This window comes from Polistes fuscatus, unplaced genomic scaffold (genome assembly GCF_010416935.1).
Source record: "Polistes fuscatus isolate 324 unplaced genomic scaffold, CU_Pfus_HIC Scaffold16, whole genome shotgun sequence".
In the NCBI taxonomy this organism is placed as follows: domain Eukaryota; kingdom Metazoa; phylum Arthropoda; class Insecta; order Hymenoptera; family Vespidae; genus Polistes; species Polistes fuscatus.
Window position 1 is genome coordinate 3,566,847 of NW_025113064.1, and position 18,233 is coordinate 3,585,079.

Genomic DNA, 18,233 nt, shown 5'->3' on the forward strand with positions numbered 1-18,233 from the left:
TATTGGCCGCCCCTACCAAGCACAAAACCCCCGAACCCCCCCGAACCCCCCGCTCCTCTTCCCGTCAGCCGATCTGGTCGGGTCGATGCGCTTTTTCCATGCGTACGAAGGGGAATAGAATGCTAAAGGGGAGCGAGCTTTCATCTTCGGTGCTCGTAGAAAAGGTGAATAGGTTTTAATCGATCAAGAAGAAACGCGGAAGATTTGTAGAATTTTTGTTCTCTTCTTTGAAAAATGATATGAAAGTATAAAAGAGAGAGAAAGAGAGAGAGGGAGAAAGAGAGATTGAAATTTTGGATAACGTTTGAATTAATAAATGATTTTATATTTGATCGTATAATTTTGGGGAACGTTTGAATAATATAATTTTTATATTTTTTGTGGTATAATTTTGGATAACGTTTATAAATTAATGATTTTATATTTGATCGTCTAATTTTGGGGATAATGTTTAAATAAATAATGATTTTTATATTTTTTATCGCATAATTTTGAGGATAATGTTTAATTAAATAAATGATTTTTATATTTTTTATCGTATAATATTCGATATTATATTTTTTATTATGATTTTGGATAACGTTTAAATAACTAATGATTTTTATATTTTTTTTCCTATATTTTTGGATAACGTTTAAATAAATAATGATTTTTATGTTTTTTTTTCGTATAATTTTGGATAATGTTTAAATAAATAAATGATTTTATATTTGATCGTATAATTTTGGGGATAATGTTTAAATAAATAATGATTTTTATATTTTTTATCGTATAATTTTGGATAACGTTTAAATAAATAATGATTTTATATTTGATCGTATAATTTTGGGGATAATGTTTAAAATAATTAATGATTTTTATATTTTTTATCGTATAATTTTTGATAACGTTTAAATAAATTATGATTTTTATATTTTTTTTGGTATAATTTTGGATACTGTCTAAATAAATAAATGATTTTATATTTGATCGTATAATTTTGGGGATAATGTTTAAATAAATAATGATTTTTATGTTTCTTTTTCGTATAATTTTGGATAATGTTGAAATAAATTATGATTTTTATATATTTTTTTGTATAGTTTTGGATAATGTTGAAATAAATAAATGATTTGATGTTTTTTTTCGTATAATTTTGGGGATAATGTTTAAATAAATAATGATTTTATGTTTTTTTTCGTATAATTTTGGATAACGTTTAAATATAATTTGATTTTTATATTTTTTTTTGGTATAATTTGGATAATGTTGAAATCATAATGATTTGATGTTTTTTTCGTATAATTTTGGATAATGTTTAAATAAATAACGAATTTTATGTTTTTTTTCGTATAATTTTGGATAACGTTTAAATTAATAATGACTTATATTTGCTCGATAATTTTGGATAACGTTTATATAAATAATGTTTTACTTTTGATGTAAATTTAGGGGTTATGTTTAAATAAATAATAATTTTTTATTTTTTATCATATAATTTTTGATAACGTTTAAATCAATTATGATTTTTATATTTTGTTTGGTATAATTTTGGATAACATTTAAGTAAATAATGATTCTCATATTTTTTATCGTATAATTTTTGATAACGTTTAAATAAATTATGATTTTTATATTTTTTTTTGGTCGAATTTTGTATAATGTTGAAATAAATAATGATTTTCATATTTTTTATCATATAATTTTGTATTATCTATTTTTGAATGAAAATTAAAGATAGACGTTGTATGACGAGTATCTTACTATATGAAAAAAAAAAAAAAGAAAAAAAAGGAAGAAAAAAAGAAAAAAAAGAAAAAAGAAAATTTAATAGTATAGTTATTTCTCGTTCTCAGGAGCAATGCGAATGGCGACGAACCAGGTCACCCAGGGCTTACTATCGCGCGATCGGTGTTACGTCGAAATGATATTGCAACGATTAAAAAAAAAGAAAATAAGAAGAAATTAAATGGGAAGGAAAATGACGTAATATTTCGTGCAACTTCTAACTAACCGTTCTTTTCTTTTCTTTTCTTTTCTTTTGTTTTTGTTTTACAATGAAATCGCAAACTGTGTGTGTTTACTTTGTAACGTGTATAATAAAATTCTCTCATAACACGGGGGTTAAAGAATTGCAACAGTGTTTTTTTGTATTATATATTTTGTATATGTTTTGTATATGAATATACGTGCGTCAGGGGTTGCATCTTTGAATTAATGCGATACACAATTTTGTATGAATTATTATTCGACGAAAGGATTTGTTTTTTTAATGTATTATACGATGAAACAATTATTTCCAAACAGAATTTAGTTGCGTTATTTCAAAAAGATTGTTTCATTCTATTTACAATGTAACATCGATTATGAAATAATTCAAAATCTTTTTACAAATAAAAAAGAATTGTTTTTAATTAATGATTCCTTAAAAAAAATCTCCAAAAAAAAGATAACCTAAGTTAACCTAAAAGATAACCTAACCTTGTTCGATTGAAATCTGATATTCATTTCTTTACAATAAATATAATAAAACTGAATCAACAATTGGTTAGAAATGTGCATGTGTGTGTGAGTCAAAAATTAGTATAAAAATGATTTCATAATTAATTATTTATTCTGTTATAGTTCTTTATTCCAATTACAAAGTAACATCGATTATGAAGTAATTCAAAATCTTTTTACAAATAAAAAAAAATTTTTTTTAATTAATGATTCCCTAAAAAAAAATTTCCAATAAAAAGATAACCTAAGTTAACCTAAAAAATAACCTAACTTTGTTCGATTGAAATCTGATATTCATTTCTTTACAATAAATATAATAAAAAATGAATCAACAATTGGTTAGAAATGTGCATGTGTGTGTGAGTCAAAAATTAGTATAAAAATGATTTCATAATTAATTATTTATTCAGTTATAATTCTTTATGCTTTTGAATTCGTATAAAGCAAAACGTATATCTGTCGTTATAGGGAAGGTTCTACCGTAGATATCTGATGTTACTACTACTACTACCGCTACTACTACTACTACAACTACTCCTACCTACAGAGCAACGAACTTTGCCGTTAACTAGTCGTATCTACTTACATGCATAATTCATTTTACACACAGGTGACGTATGCAATAATAGAAACAATAGAGAGAACGGCAACGCTCGGTTTGCAACAATAACTCAACCCTCGTACTCGTGGTTTAAGGGTTTCACTTGGTATGATAAATCTCGGGACTGGTTTATCACCCTTTTCGGATATATCTAAAAACAAAAAACAAAAACAAAGGGAAATAATATTTATCTCGTTCTTCGAAAAATTCGAATTTGTCAGGTTTAACCGAGAAACAGACGGACACGCGGTAAAAACGGGGGGGCAGGGGGGGGGGTCGAATAAATTTATTCATCGGTCATATTTTTCTTCGTTGACAAATTTATAATAAAAAAAAAAAAATAAAAAATGATACGTTACAAAATACGTTAATGAAAATGAGGGGAATCGAGAAGGGAAGAAAAAAAATATTAAAAAAAAAAAAAGAAACTAAAGAAAAAGAAATCCTCATCGTTTTCACGTAGAAAATCTACATTTTCTTCGATGATCGAAGAAAACATGAGGAACGTTTTCTCAAACGTGTTTCCAACGGAATACGTGCTGGCACGAGCCAACTTAACGGAAAAATATCCACCAACTCGAAGAAAGAGAGAGAGAAAATAAATTTTGCAAGAGGAAAAGGAAAAGAAGAAAAAGAAGAAGAAGAAGAAGAAGAAAACCAAAAATAAAGTAAAAAAAGCAAAAAATATTAGGACGAACCATAAATACGTGAGTTTATTGTATTATAAATCCTGTCATAAGCTGCATAACGGATTGTTTATGTCAAATTTATTAACTGGAAATATTAAATATGAAATTCAAACTTCGTTATTCCTTCCCGTCGTTATTTTCAAATAATTTCATTTTTAAATATTTTCAACGCAAAATTATATTATTCAATTCTGTAAAAGTACAAAACGTTGTACAAAAGTTTTACCAATTTATGAATCGTGTTAAAACAAAACCGTGTTGTAGAAGTGTTACCTATATCAAAAACTCACGAACTTTAGATTCACCCTAACAGAAACCATACGAGAAAATATTCGAAATTTTTTGTCCGAAGATGGAAAAAGTAGAAAACTAGTAGGACAGACAGACAGACAGACAGACAGACAATAGTAGAAAAAAATGGAAAGAAATAAGTAAAAAACGAATTTTTTGGGCAAAGTTGAACGCATGCGTCGAAAATCTTTCCAAATCTAACCCCAAACCCCTAAATCCCGAAACCTCCACCCCTCCTATCCACGAGAAAGGGACATTCTTCATCCAGGGTCACGTACGTGGGCCACATTCACCTACGAGAATACGTGCACGTGTGTGTGTGTGTGAGTGTATAGCTAAAAGGGGGGTTGGTTTGGGGTTGCTGTTTGTATTAGCGCGTGTCAGTCTCTCACTGCATCCGTCTTTAACGTGTATGTCCATCTATCCGAGAGTTAGGTTTGCGTCAATGTGTAACAGCTCGTAGAAGTTGTATGCATCACCCCCTGGCCCCTACCCCTGCCACCCTCTACTTACGTGTCCTCTACTTGCAAGTAACAACTCCACGTGCCTCCAAGAATTTCTCTGTGCACGTCTATGCGTTTGTACGTGTGTGTGTTAGTTATTTAGCGTTATAATAGTGGACAACGACGCGTTTGTTGGTGTGAGAGTTAGCACGCGCGTCCTAAGTATTATGTAGTAGTAGTAGTAGTAGTAGTAGTAACGATATTGGACCTGGTTATTCGTGGAACGTAGATGTCGCCAGATGCGGTGGTTTGTGCCTTTGGTGTATGCCCTCCCCCCCTACTCCTCGCCTCACGCCCCTCCCCCGCGCCGTACCCTCTCCTATCCCCACTCCAGCCACCGACCGTTACCCCACCGACCCGGCGCCTATTTCCATTCAACCCCACCCCCCTCTCCCCTACCAACCAAGCAACCCACACCGTCCCGTTCCCTGTAACAACTCACCCCACCCACCTATCCCCCCCTATCCACCCCTTACGACCAGCCAGGCCCGACTCAGAAATTGAACCCGGCTACGTGGTGTACGAGAACAGGGTCTTTGCTCCCGTTTAATATTTCAACCAGTCCATTGGCTGCCTTGAGCATCGACATGCGCACCCGTCCCCCTTCCCACCTACCCCCTATCTTTCGCTTTCTATTCTACACCTTCTCACATCCTTTCCTTTCAATATATATATATTGAATAGATAGATATCAGTCTCCCTTTTACACATCGATATATATTCACCTATATATGTGTGTGTATGTGTGTGTAGAAGTATTGGTAGTAGTAGTAGTGTAGTTATAGAAAGAGACGGCTCGTTACATTGAAATCCGTAGGATAATCTAGCAAGTCTCACTCACTCTGTTATATGTTAGTATATCGATGCTAGACGTTGAAAAATCGATTCCCATCTACTTCTTTCTCTCTAGGTTTTCTCACACTCTTGACGCGGTTAACTTGTTTACTCGAGTATCGATTCTAACGGTGCCAAATAGCACGCTGTAAAAGTCCAGGCTAAAGGGGGTGGAAGGGGGTTGTGGGAACGGGGGTGGAGGAGGGGGAAAGTATCTCTCAGGAGAAAATATTTCTCTTATAGGCATCGCAGTTTTTCAATCCTATTCGGAGTCCTACATTTTCATTTTCATACCACTGTTTCTCTTTCTCTTTGTTTTGTTTTTTCTTTTTGTCTTTCTCTTTCTATCTGTGTTTCTGTTTATTTTACTGCCAGGTCTTTATTTCATCTGACTTCGTCGTACGAGGCAAATCAAAAGTTTATTGATTATTATAGGAAAGTGTGTTCAATTATAATAATATTTTGCAATAGGATTTTTGTAGGTTAGAAAATTATTTTCTGTTTTTTTTTGTTTTGTTCTAATCGTACGAATTGTTTATACATTTTTGTTATATTTCTTGTTAATTAATGTAAAAAGATATTATTAACTTGTCGTCACATATATATCGATCAGGAATTTCTCTTTCTTCTTAAAATTATATCTTTTAGGTTATGTCAAAAATCAATTAATCATATTTTCATATTTTTTGGCGGGAATATGACTTTTTTTAGGATTTTTGTAGATTAGAAAATGATTTTCTTTTCTTTTTCGTTCTAATCGTAAGAATTGTTTATACATTTTTGTTATATTTCTTGTTAATTAATGTAAAAAGATATTATTAACTTGTCGTCACATATATATTGATCATGAATTTCTCATTTTTCTTAAAATTATATCTTTTAGGTTATGTCAAAAATCAACTAATCATATTTTCATATTTTTTTGCAGGAATATGATTTTTTTAGGATTTTTGTAGATAGAAAATGATTTTCTTTTCTTTTTTCGTTCTAATCGTAAGAATGTTTATACATTTTTGTTATATTTCTTGTTAATTTGTAAAAAGATATATTAACTTGTCGTCACTATATATCGATCAGGAATTTCTCATTTTCTTAAAATTATATCTTTTAGGTTATGTTAAAAATCAACTAATCATATTTTCATATTTTTTGACGTGAATATGACTTTTTTGAATTTACGAATCATTAATAGATAAACGTCATCAATTGTGGTAGATAAAAGCATTAATAAAAAATATATACTTTTATCAAACCTGATTTTTTTCTATTAAAAATTCATTTAAAAAATAATAAATCATTGTCACAGATAAAACATACATGTTAGTTAGTTAACTTTTTGGCTGATTGTAAAAGAAATTTTCTACTCGTGTCAGATAACCATTTTTGAAAATTTTTCGTATCATACTACAAAATATTATTTATTTCTGACATTAAATATAGTTAAAAAAAAGATTGATTTACTTTACAATCGATAATACTTTGTAATTGGAATGAAAAATTCCTTTTTGAAATGATAAAACAAATTCAAATCAAAACAAAACAAAACAAAACAAATCTTTATCTCATTATACTTAGTTTATGCAAAACTGTGTTTCGCGTTAATTCCAACATTTTTACATCAGAAACGAGCAACCTTTTTTCAGCAACTTTGTAATCGCATTACACGAGGAAACTGGTGCAATTTTTAATTCAAGTTGTACAAATTCAAGAGCAACAAAAAATAATAAATAAATAAATAAATAATTAATTAAATAATATCATTTGTCCCTATCGATTTGTTATTCATTGTTGATTCGTTCCTGTTACATTTATCCCAAAAAAAAAAATATTAACACCAGAATTTTGAATTTTTCATTTTCCATACAACAATTATTTTAATCTGCTTATATTTTTGCAGATCTTTGTGAAATCATTACTACAAAATATTATTTAATTCTGACGTTAAATATAATAAAAAAGAAAAAGAGAAAAAAAGATTACTTTACATTGTAATCGATCTTTGTCAACATTTTCATTAAAATAAATTCCATTTTTGCAAAGTAACTGTAATATATAGTAAACGTTATACAGTTATTACAGTATAACTGTAATAACTGTAAACGATTCCACTTCCCCCACTCTTTCCCTTTTTCTCCTAACATAAACAAATTAACGTAAAACAATTCTTCTCATCGATACGAAAAACCTGAATCCTGATTAACGTAATGTAACACATTAATATCAAAAATCAATATTTTTCAGCAACGTTTATACCTAAAACAGTATCTCAATTTTAACTCGACCTTATCGAAACATTTTACTGCATAATAATAACAATAATAATCAATAATATTCAATAATAACAATAATAATAATAATAATAAATAAATAATTAAATAAAAAATATCAATATTTTTCAGCAACGTTTATACCTAAAACAATATCTCAATTTTAACTCGACCTTATCGAAACAATTTACTGCATAATAATAACAATAATAATCAATAATAATCAATAATAATAATAATAAATAAATAATTAAATAAAAAATATCAATATTTTTCAGCAACGTTTATACCTAAAACAATATCTCAATTTTAACTCGAACTTATGGAAACATTTTACTGCATAATAGTAACAATAATAATCAATAAAATAATAATAATAATAAATAAATAATTAAATAAAAAATATCAATATTTTTCAGCAACGTTTATACCTAAAACAATATCTCAATTTTAACTCGAACTTATGGAAACATTTTACTGCTTAATAGTAACAATAATAATCAATAATAATAATAATAAAATAAATAATTAAATAAAAAATATCAATATTTTTCAGCAACGCTTATACCTAAAACAGTATCTCAATTTTAACTCGACCTTATCGAAACATTTTACTGCTTAATAGTAACAATAATAATCAATAATAATCAATAATAATAATAATAATAATAATAAAATAAATAATTAAATAAAAAATATCAATATTTTTCAGCAACGTTTATACCTAAAACAATGTCTCAATTTAACTCGAACTTATGGAAACAATTTACTACTGAATAATAAAACAATAATAATCAATAATAACAATAATAAGAATAATAATAAATAAATAATTAAATAAAAAATATGAAATGAAAGAAAAATAGAAAATTATGTAAAGTTAAAAAAGACATAATCTAAACTTATTGGAAAAGGGGTACGTAAATAAATAAATAAATAAATAAATAAATAAATAAATAAATAAATAAATATTAAAAATATCAAATGAAAAAAAAAAATAAAAAATTATGTAAAGTTAAAAGAGACATAATCTAAACTTATTGTAAAAGGGGTACGTAAATAAATAAATAAATAAATAAATAAATAAATAAATAAATAAATATTAAAAATATCAAATGAAAAAAAAAAATAAAAAATTATGTAAAGTTAAAAGAGACATAATCTAACTTATGGAAAGGGGTAGTAAATAAATAAATAAATAAATAAATAAATAAATAAATAAATAAATAATAAAAAATATCAAATGAAAAAAAAATATAAAAAATTATGTAAAGTTAAAAGAGAGAGAATCTAAACTTACTGGAAAAGGGGTACGTACGAAACTGTAGAAAATTATTGCCGAAAACCGAGATGGGCTGATTATCTGCTACCCGTGCTAGCTATTTCGATTCTATATATGTGTACAGTGTGTAGAAGGGTAGATAGATGGATGGGTGGGTGAAGGAATGGCGAGGAGAGGAGAGGAGATGAGACTAAAAGTAGTGGAAAGGGGGGTGCAGGAGTGCGGGGGTGGGTGGAGAACGAACGATTTAACTTTTACGAGTCGTATCGGTGGAATCGAGCTCGCTAAGTCGTGCGAAAATACCGGTTGCTCCGGACATGCCGATAGGATTCCGAGAAATCGATTGCATACCTCGCTGCACCAACTTTTACATGTGTGTCTCTTCGTTACTCTTCGTATATGTATGCCTGTGCATATGTGTGTGTGTATATATATATATATGTTTACGTATTAATAATAATAATAATATTAGAGTTGTTTTGTTTTACTATTAATAGTTCCGAAATAAATTTTACAAAAATTATTTATACACTTTATGAAACACAATTTATAACATAATAAATTCCAATTGTAGTAGAAATGATTTACCCTAATTGTACAATAATAATAAGAGTAATTGTTGTTGTTGTTGTTCTTGTACTTGTCACATCGCGTTTATGCGAACATTACTCGCAATATTTTTTTCTATACAACGAATTTACTTGCAGTATTTTTTTTCTTTCCTAACAAAAATGTTATTTAGTTTTAAAATTATTTACGTATATGTACATATATATATATGTGTGTGTATTTTATCGATATTTTCAGGGAGAATCTGACCGTTAGGTTTATAAGTATTTATGTAAAATGTGCGAGAAAAGATAGGGGGGTAGGGGGTCAGGGGGAGAGGGAGGGTGGATATGAGATGGCGCGACAAGCTTCTAAAAAATACCCTCGAAGCGTTACTACCCTCACCACGTAGCTTTTTTTTTCCCCTCCATTTTCTTTCTCTCTCTCACATACACAAACTCAACACACACACAACACACACACACACACAGAGCAAAGCAGTCTCTTTTTCAGGTTCGAACGAAGCAAGGAAGATCGAAACGAATGGGCCACACGTGTGCTACGTTCTCTCCCCCTTTTTTCCACTTTTTTCTACCCCCCCCTTTTTCAGCTCACTTTTTTTCCCACCCTTCCTCCGTTCTTTCCTTTCCTCCTTCCTTCCTTCCTCCGTCCTTCCTTCCTTCTTTCTTTCAAACACATCCCCCAAGAGCCAAGCCATTCGTCGATTTCCCGAACTCGGGAAAGACAGTCAAACTCCTGAAACGACACCCACGAGCACCCCCGTGATTTACGCTCCTGCTCGGGGAGCCCTTTCAACCGACATTTTTTGTTTTGCAAGTTCAACGTTTTCCCGCATACGCGCTGAGATTGTTTGTCAACGAGTATTAGAATACATTGTATTATCGAGAAGAATTTTGTTTGGTTTGGGGGATAAAAATGAGTATTACTCATATAAATTGATTTTTAAAATTAATTTTATATTTGATGTCATCATCTTTAATAATTCGAATAATCATAAAATATTACCAGATCGATGAACTTTTTTTTTAATTATCCTAACCTTAAAACATTACGAAATATATTTATTCATTCGTTTGTTTATTTTGTTTTTTAAACGAAATTTGATATCGTCATCTTTAATAATTCGAATAATCATAAAATATTACCAGATTGACGAAATTTTTTAAAATATTACGAAAATAATTAAATATTTAAAATATTTAATTAAAATATTTAATTAAATATTACGAAATATATTATTACGTAAAAATTAAATAAAAATAATAAATAAATAAAAATAAAATAAAATATTACGAAATATATTTATTCATTCGTTTATTTATTTTGTTTTTAAACGAAATTTGGAAGTACGAAGGTAAACACCTAATCATACAAATACATCAAACTGTGCAATTGAAGATACAAAATTTAAAAAAAGAAGAACTGTGTTTAAAGTGTTCAGTCCATTAAATGAATCATAAAAAAACTACTCCTATAAATTGATTTTAATCGATTACAGTTTCTGTTAACACCTTCAATAATTTATTGTTCATAAAATAATACTAAACTGACGAATCTCACCCTATAAAACACATTAAAAAAATTTATTCAACGTTCATAAATATTACCAGACTGAGAAATTTTTTATAATTATCATCATCCAACAACATTGAACAATATTTATTCACTTTGTTTTAATCGAAAACACGAAAGTAGACACCTTAGTTTTACAAATGCATGAAACTGTGCAATTAAAAATACAAAATTTAAAAGAAAGAGGAGACTATGCTTTATGGTTTTAATTCATTAAATGAATCATAAAACAATACTCCTATCTATCGATTTTAATCGATTATACTTTCTATCATCACTTTCAATAATTCAATGTTTCATCAAATATTACTAAACTGACGAATCTTTAATAATTATCCTAACCCTATAAAGCACACATTAAAAAATATTTATTCATATATTTGCTTATTTGATTTTAAACGAAATTCGAAGGTACGAAGGTAGACACCTAGTCCTACAAATCCACCAAACTGTGCAATGAAAGATACAAGAGTTACAAAGAGAGAGAAAGAAAGAGAGGGGGGAGGTTGAGGGGTTAAGGGGATGGAGCAAAAGGGGGTTGAAAAGAACTAGTCGGAGGTTGGTGACTCGAATATAAAGAGAAGCATTCGACTGCCATTGAATTCGATGAATATGCAATACCTTCCTAGTATGGAATTGAAAAAATATCGAGAGGAGAAAGAGAAAGAGAGAGAGAAACAGAAATAAAAAAAAAAGAGAAAGAAATAGAGGAATAAGGCGATGTCCTGTTCAACAGGAAATACCTACCTTTCTACCCACCCTATATATTATACATATGTACCTAACTACATGCATTGACGAAACGATCGAGAAATATCAGACGAATGGAATTACTCTGGTGACATTTTTACGCGAATCTGGTTATTTTCTTTCTCCCTCCTACTCCCATTCTCTCTCTCTCTCTCTCTCTTTTTTTTTCTTTTTTTTTTTTTTTTTCCGATCAAAATGAAAATGTCTTTACTAACGAGACCGAGTGTTCGATCTTCTCGTCACATTTCTTTCTTTTTATTTTGATTTTTATTTTGCCATCTTCAAAATACAATAGATACAATAGAACATTTTTAGGTTATGTGTGGTAAATTGAGGGAAGACAGAAAAAGAGATAATTTTTGTATATAATAATAAAAAGTTTTTTCTTCACTATAACAGAATATGAAATCGTAGAACTGTATATAAATCGTATACTTTCTAAATTTGTATATCGAATATCGTATCGATAAAGTTTACTAATTGCAGTTAATTGTTCAGTAACGTCAATGATAATTATTGGTTCATGTCGATCAGTGTTTGTGTTTCGACCGCATTCCAGCATAAACGTTTTAACAAATAAACTTATTTATTATTAATATTATTTACAAATTTAGTCTATACGTTTGGTAGATTTTATAACGAGATACAGGGTGGTAAAGGAAAAAAGGGGGTTAGATATTTGAAAAGTTAATACTATTCGCCGAGACGAATAAAAAAATTGTCTAATTTAAAACGATAGAATTGATTTTAATGTAATATCTGGTTATTTTATAAAAGAATTAATTAAAATGTATAATAAAATTCTGTCTCATATATTTCTTTCTCTTTTTTTTCTAAAAAGGCTATATTACGTTATTTCGTACATAACCTAAATAATACGGTTTAACGGTGACACGTTATCTAACATGGAAAATATTTATTTAAAGATACGACACAATGCTTTTGACGAATATAAAAACAGTTTATACAATTTCCATAAGCAACTCTTTCTTCTCGTTGTGCTAATAACAGTAACTGTCGGAATTTACGTTTAGGTCAATTGGGAATACGAGAGACCAAGTTATTTTCATATTCTCTGTCGTAACGTAGTTTAGTGTAAAAAAAACCGGTAAAGTATTATTCCTCCTGGCTGTTTCGTATTTTCTTTCGTTCTTTTCTTTTTTTTTTTTATCTTTTCTATTATATCTCATTATATCGGACACATTTCTTCGCATTTTAATCATCCCAAAAAACTAACCTCAAAAAAAGTGTTTAAGAAAAAAAAGAAAATGAAGAATTGATTTATATTACATTTGGCACACGGTTAAGAACTTTTCGGCAAGCTCGTATAATAAATCAGAAAAAAAGAGGATCTTAAAAAAAGAAACGAAAGAATGAAAGAGATAAAGAGAAAGAGAGAGAGAGAGAGAGAGATAGAGAGCCCATCGAAGGAAACATAGGTTAAAATTTGGAATTCCTCTCGTCGATTTGCGAGGATGTTTCCAAAGACGTGGATAAATCGTTTCGGCCATCCTGCTCTCCCCGTTCCTACAAAACGACAGAGGAGGGGGATAAAACTGCAGCTAAACCGACAAAGAGCGCATATGAGTCTCGAATTCTCAAACTAGAAGGGAAGGGTGGGGGGGTGTGTGCATTTGAACGATACCTCTGTGTAATGGTAAGGAACAGGGCTAGGGCTGGTTGGTAGGAATGGTGGTGGTGATGGTGGTGGGTGGTGGTGGTGGATGGGGTGATGGTGGTGGTGGTAGATGGGGGTAGGTAACTCCGGAGGTTCGAAAGTTTCGCGTGATAAGTGGCAAATGATTTATTCGACTCACGGCTCGCGCCAGCGAGCGAGCGGTACAAATTACGTAGCGCGTTCAGAAAACCTTAGCGAGACGTGACAGTAATTCATACTTCTGAATTAGTGCTGCTAGTTTCCGCCGTTTTTCGAAACGTTCAAGATGGTAAGGAGAGTTCGGAGCTAAAGGGTGTTACTGGTCAGGGGTATGAGTAGGCCCTTCTTGGAGGGTTAGGGTTCGAGGGTTCCAAGTAAACGCGTAACGTCGAACTTCTGCTTAGGTTAGACTCCAACTGAACTTTTCCGTTCGCGTTTTCCGAAATGTTTCTTACCTGACAACTTTGAGATTTTTCTTGAGGGAAATTAGCCTAAGATTGGGGGAGGGGGGCTTATAGGAATCCGAAAAATATCCGAATAAAGATAACTGGAAATTAATGGGAAAGTTGAAAGAATATTTTACGGAGTTATGACTGCAGTTAACGTATTGATTAATTAAAGTTATTTACGTGTTCGCAATTGTTGTCGATGTAATTTGCTCAATGGAAAATACCTGTGGATATTATATGTAAACCTGAAATACGTGTCAGGACAATTATAACTTATAAGATTATTGTTTTGATGTTAAGTATTGTTTTGACAATATTTTTCTTCCTACGTCGTCATTTTGTAATTATTAATTGAATAAATAAATGATTTAACAAGAGAATATGACTCGCAAGGAAGTTGAATAAACGTTTCGTGTTACTTCTTTGCACGTCGTGTTAACCTTTTAAAATTCCTTATTTGTGAGACAATGTTCGTTGAGTTTATAACCTAAAACACGTGCCAGGAAAATTATAACTTACAATGAGAGATATTTTCTTAGTCTTGTCTCGATTTAATTTTTCTTTCCAACGGCTAAATATATTGTAATATAAAAAAGAAAATTTCTTATATTAAAGATAATTGATTCGCTGAAAAAAATATGAAACCGTATTCGTAAATATTTAAGTACGATTTATCTAACAGCATATAGAATTGTATTTTCAATAGGTTGAAAACATTGTCTTCGCAAAACGAGTTATATATTTTATTAACAAAAGCGATAAATTAATTTCACTATAAATTCAAAACGTATTTTCCTAAAGCAAATGTAGCGGTGTCTATTATTTTCAGTGCTGCTTTTCGTGCTGGAAAAAAAATCGCGAGCTCGGAAGAGAAATCGAGTCCAGTCTTTTTTTTTCCGAGACAATAACGTGGTTAAGAATGCAAGAATATTCGTTTTTAATATTACCCGAACGAAAAAATGAGATAAAAAATCTAAATTTAACGTAAAACAGTTCTCCTGCAGTATGAAAGAGAGGTAGACGAGGTAGGGGAAAAGGCGGGAAGGGGGATGTCGGTCCTCACCCCTCTTTCCCGAAGTGAAAAAAAAAATAAAAAATGAAAAAAAAAGAAAAAAGGAACCTGAAGTCGGGTTACCGCGTCACTTAATCGAGCATATCGACATGCAATCACTTAAAAATTGACGTGGTGAAATGACCGCTTGTGACGGGGGCTCCACTCGAAAGCCAAGCCCCGTTTTAGCAAGCTGCCCAACTCACTCTCTCTCTCTCTCTCTCTCTCTCTCTTGCATGGAATACATATACATATATTATATATGTATACCTATACCTATATATGGATCGATGGAATTAATTCGGATACTGGAATTAATCCTGCTAGCTCTCCGAGAGCAGCTCCAGTTATTCGATTACTGTTATCAGTGATAACCTCTGTTGGGCCGAAAATAATCATATTTAGAAGACAATTATTACCGCGATCAGTTTAGAGTTTAGATCAGTTATACTAAATCTCCAGCCCGCATGCGGTCCGATACACCCAGTCAACAATTTTGAGAAGTTTCTTGTTTTTTCTTTTAATAATTAGAATTAGGCGCCGAAAACATTTATCCCTAACACTGGAATTTCGCCCACCCTCGAGATCGATCATAATTTATATATTAAACTTAACTCTAATATTATTTATTAATATAAATAATATAAATATGATTATTCGATTACTGTTATCAGAGATAAACTCTGTTGGGCCGAAAATAATCATATTTAGAAGACAATTATTACCGCGATCAGTTTAGAGTTTAGATCAGTTATACTAAATCTCCAGCCCGCATGCGGTCCGATACACCCAGTCAACAATTTTGAGAAGTTTCTTTTTATTTTTCTTTTAATAATTAGAATTAGGCGCCGAAAACATTTATCCCTACCACTGGAATTTCGCCCACCCTCGAGACCGATCATAATTTATATATTAAACTTAACTCTAATATTATTTATTAATATAAATAATATAAATATGATTATTCGATTACTGTTATCAGAGATAAACTCTGTTGGGCCGAAAATAATCATATTTAGAAGACAATTATTACCGCGATCAGTTTAGAGTTTAGATCAGTTATACTAAATCTCCAGCCCGCATGCGGTCCGATACACCCAGTCAACAATTTTGAGAAGTTTCTTTTCTTTTTTCTTTTAATAATTAGAATTAGGCCCCGAAAACATTTATCCCTACCACTGGAATTTCGCCCACCCTCGAGATTGATCATAATTTATATATTAAACTTAACTCTAATATTATTTATTAATATAAATAATATAAATATGATTATTCGATTACTGTTATCAGAGATAAACTCTGTTGGGCCGAAATAATCATATTTAGAAGACAATTATTACCGCGATCAGTTTAGAGTTTAGATCAGTTATACTAAATCTCCAGCCCGCATGCGGTCCGATACACCCAGTCAACAATTTTGAGAAGTTTTTTTTCATTTTTCTTTTAATAATTGGAATTAGGCGCCGAAAACATTTATCCCTACCACTGGAATTTCGCCCACCCTCGAGACCGATCATAATTTATATATTAAACTTAACTCTAATATATATTTATTAATATAAATAATATAAATATGATATATACATAAACATAATTTATTTAAATACACCTATTATTGATTTCCAATCGGAGTGCTTGGTTTTTTTCGTCATTGATTTTCAACCGACGCCAATATACGGCCCCCGCGTGATATAAAAACCTAACCTATACGGACGAGTTTGATTACTTGTGATCTACGCTATTAAAAAAAATAAAAAAAATAAAGAAAAAAAACATTTGACATTCTGGAATACTCGCGTAATACACAAAAAAGAAGAAAAAAAACGTTAACCATCGAGAACAAAGAATTTGAAAAAGGAATTTATCGATAAAACCGACAATGAATTTTTACTTGCTAACATAAAGGAGACAACAATTTCATTTATTTCACCTTAAACGTTGAATCTTTGACGAAGAATAAGAATAATAGATTTTTCTATTCTTTTTTGTTTTGTATTTTTTTTCTTTTTTTTTTTTTTTTCATTGTTACGAAGAAACCATGCGAGTAGCAGCAGCAGCAGCAGCAACGAGTGCGTATGTTTACCGGGAGGCTACGGCAGAAAAAATCTATTGTCGAGTTTTCTAAAAGAACAGGGGGAGTGGAGGGGGGATGAGGAGATGGGATGGGATGGGATGGGAGAAAAGAAAGAAGTGTAAAAATACAAAGAGTAGAATTGTTAGATGGAAAGGGAAAGAGAAATTCTAACGAGCAAAGACGGCCTTGACATCGCGAAAAATAAGGAGACACGTATTTTGTTTATACACCAACGTTAACAAAAACCTCTTCACTTCTAACGATTCTTTCGGTTAGTTAGAAAGATATAAACTATTTTTTTGTTAGGTTAGATAATTAATGTTTGATAATACATTGTTTGTGTTTTGTTTAATTAACAATAAATTACACACGTAAGTAAGTTGTTTGTTTGTAAAAGCACTTGCTCACTTTGTTCGTCGGTGACAAATAAAATAATTTGTTGTTTCAATTTTCATTTCTTTGCTTTCAAGGTCATCCAATATCGTTGAATTCGTATTTATTATTAATAATAAATTTATAATAATTATAATATATAATATTAATAATAAATAATATTAATAATATAATAATAATATAATAATAATATAATAATATAATAATAATTATATAATATAATATAATATTAATTAATAATATTATATAATTAATTATAATTATATAATATTTTATTATATTTATAATAGCTTTAATACTATTAAGTCAAAAATACTAGGTGCTATTTAAACAAATAAAGGTAGCCTTAAAAAACATTAAACAAATGTTTTTCGAACATTTTTTGATTGCAATGTGTAATCAATCAAAAACAGATCAACTTTTGTTTAAAGTATTTTTTTGTCAGGTTATCGCATGTACTTGAAAAATCGTGACTAGAATTATGTGGGACACCCGGTATATAACCAATAACTTACGAATTGTTTTACAGTTGACGTGTTAGGAGAACTCACCCTGTATATATTGAACGTAGAAATTAATTCGATGCTTTTACTTTTAAACGAATCTAAATCTACTTTAAATAACCTCGAAATTGAACAAAAAATTGCATAATTAGCAAATCACCATCGTTCTATGGGTATTACATTTAAAAGTTACTAACTAGGTGATCAAAGACTGTAAAAGAAAAATTATAGGGAATATTTTCAAAACGTAATACTGTTTCTAATAT

The 18,233-nt window shown here is 30.1% G+C and overlaps 2 protein-coding genes across 3 annotated transcripts in view; one reads left to right on the forward strand and one right to left on the reverse strand.

Moving 5' to 3' along the window:
* Positions 1-2,117, forward strand: part of LOC122514950 — a 7,144-nt gene extending 5,027 nt beyond the window's left edge. The window contains exon 5 of the mRNA XM_043632101.1: positions 1,836-2,117. Within this exon, the coding sequence (XP_043488036.1) occupies positions 1,836-1,907 (72 nt within the window). The 3' untranslated portion in view covers positions 1,908-2,117. The remainder of the gene's footprint in view (positions 1-1,835) is intronic.
* LOC122514893 (leucine-rich repeat-containing protein 4B-like) overlaps positions 1-18,233 on the reverse strand; it is a 94,362-nt gene that overhangs the window by 51,659 nt on the left and 24,470 nt on the right. The gene's annotated exons all lie outside the window — the stretch shown is intronic.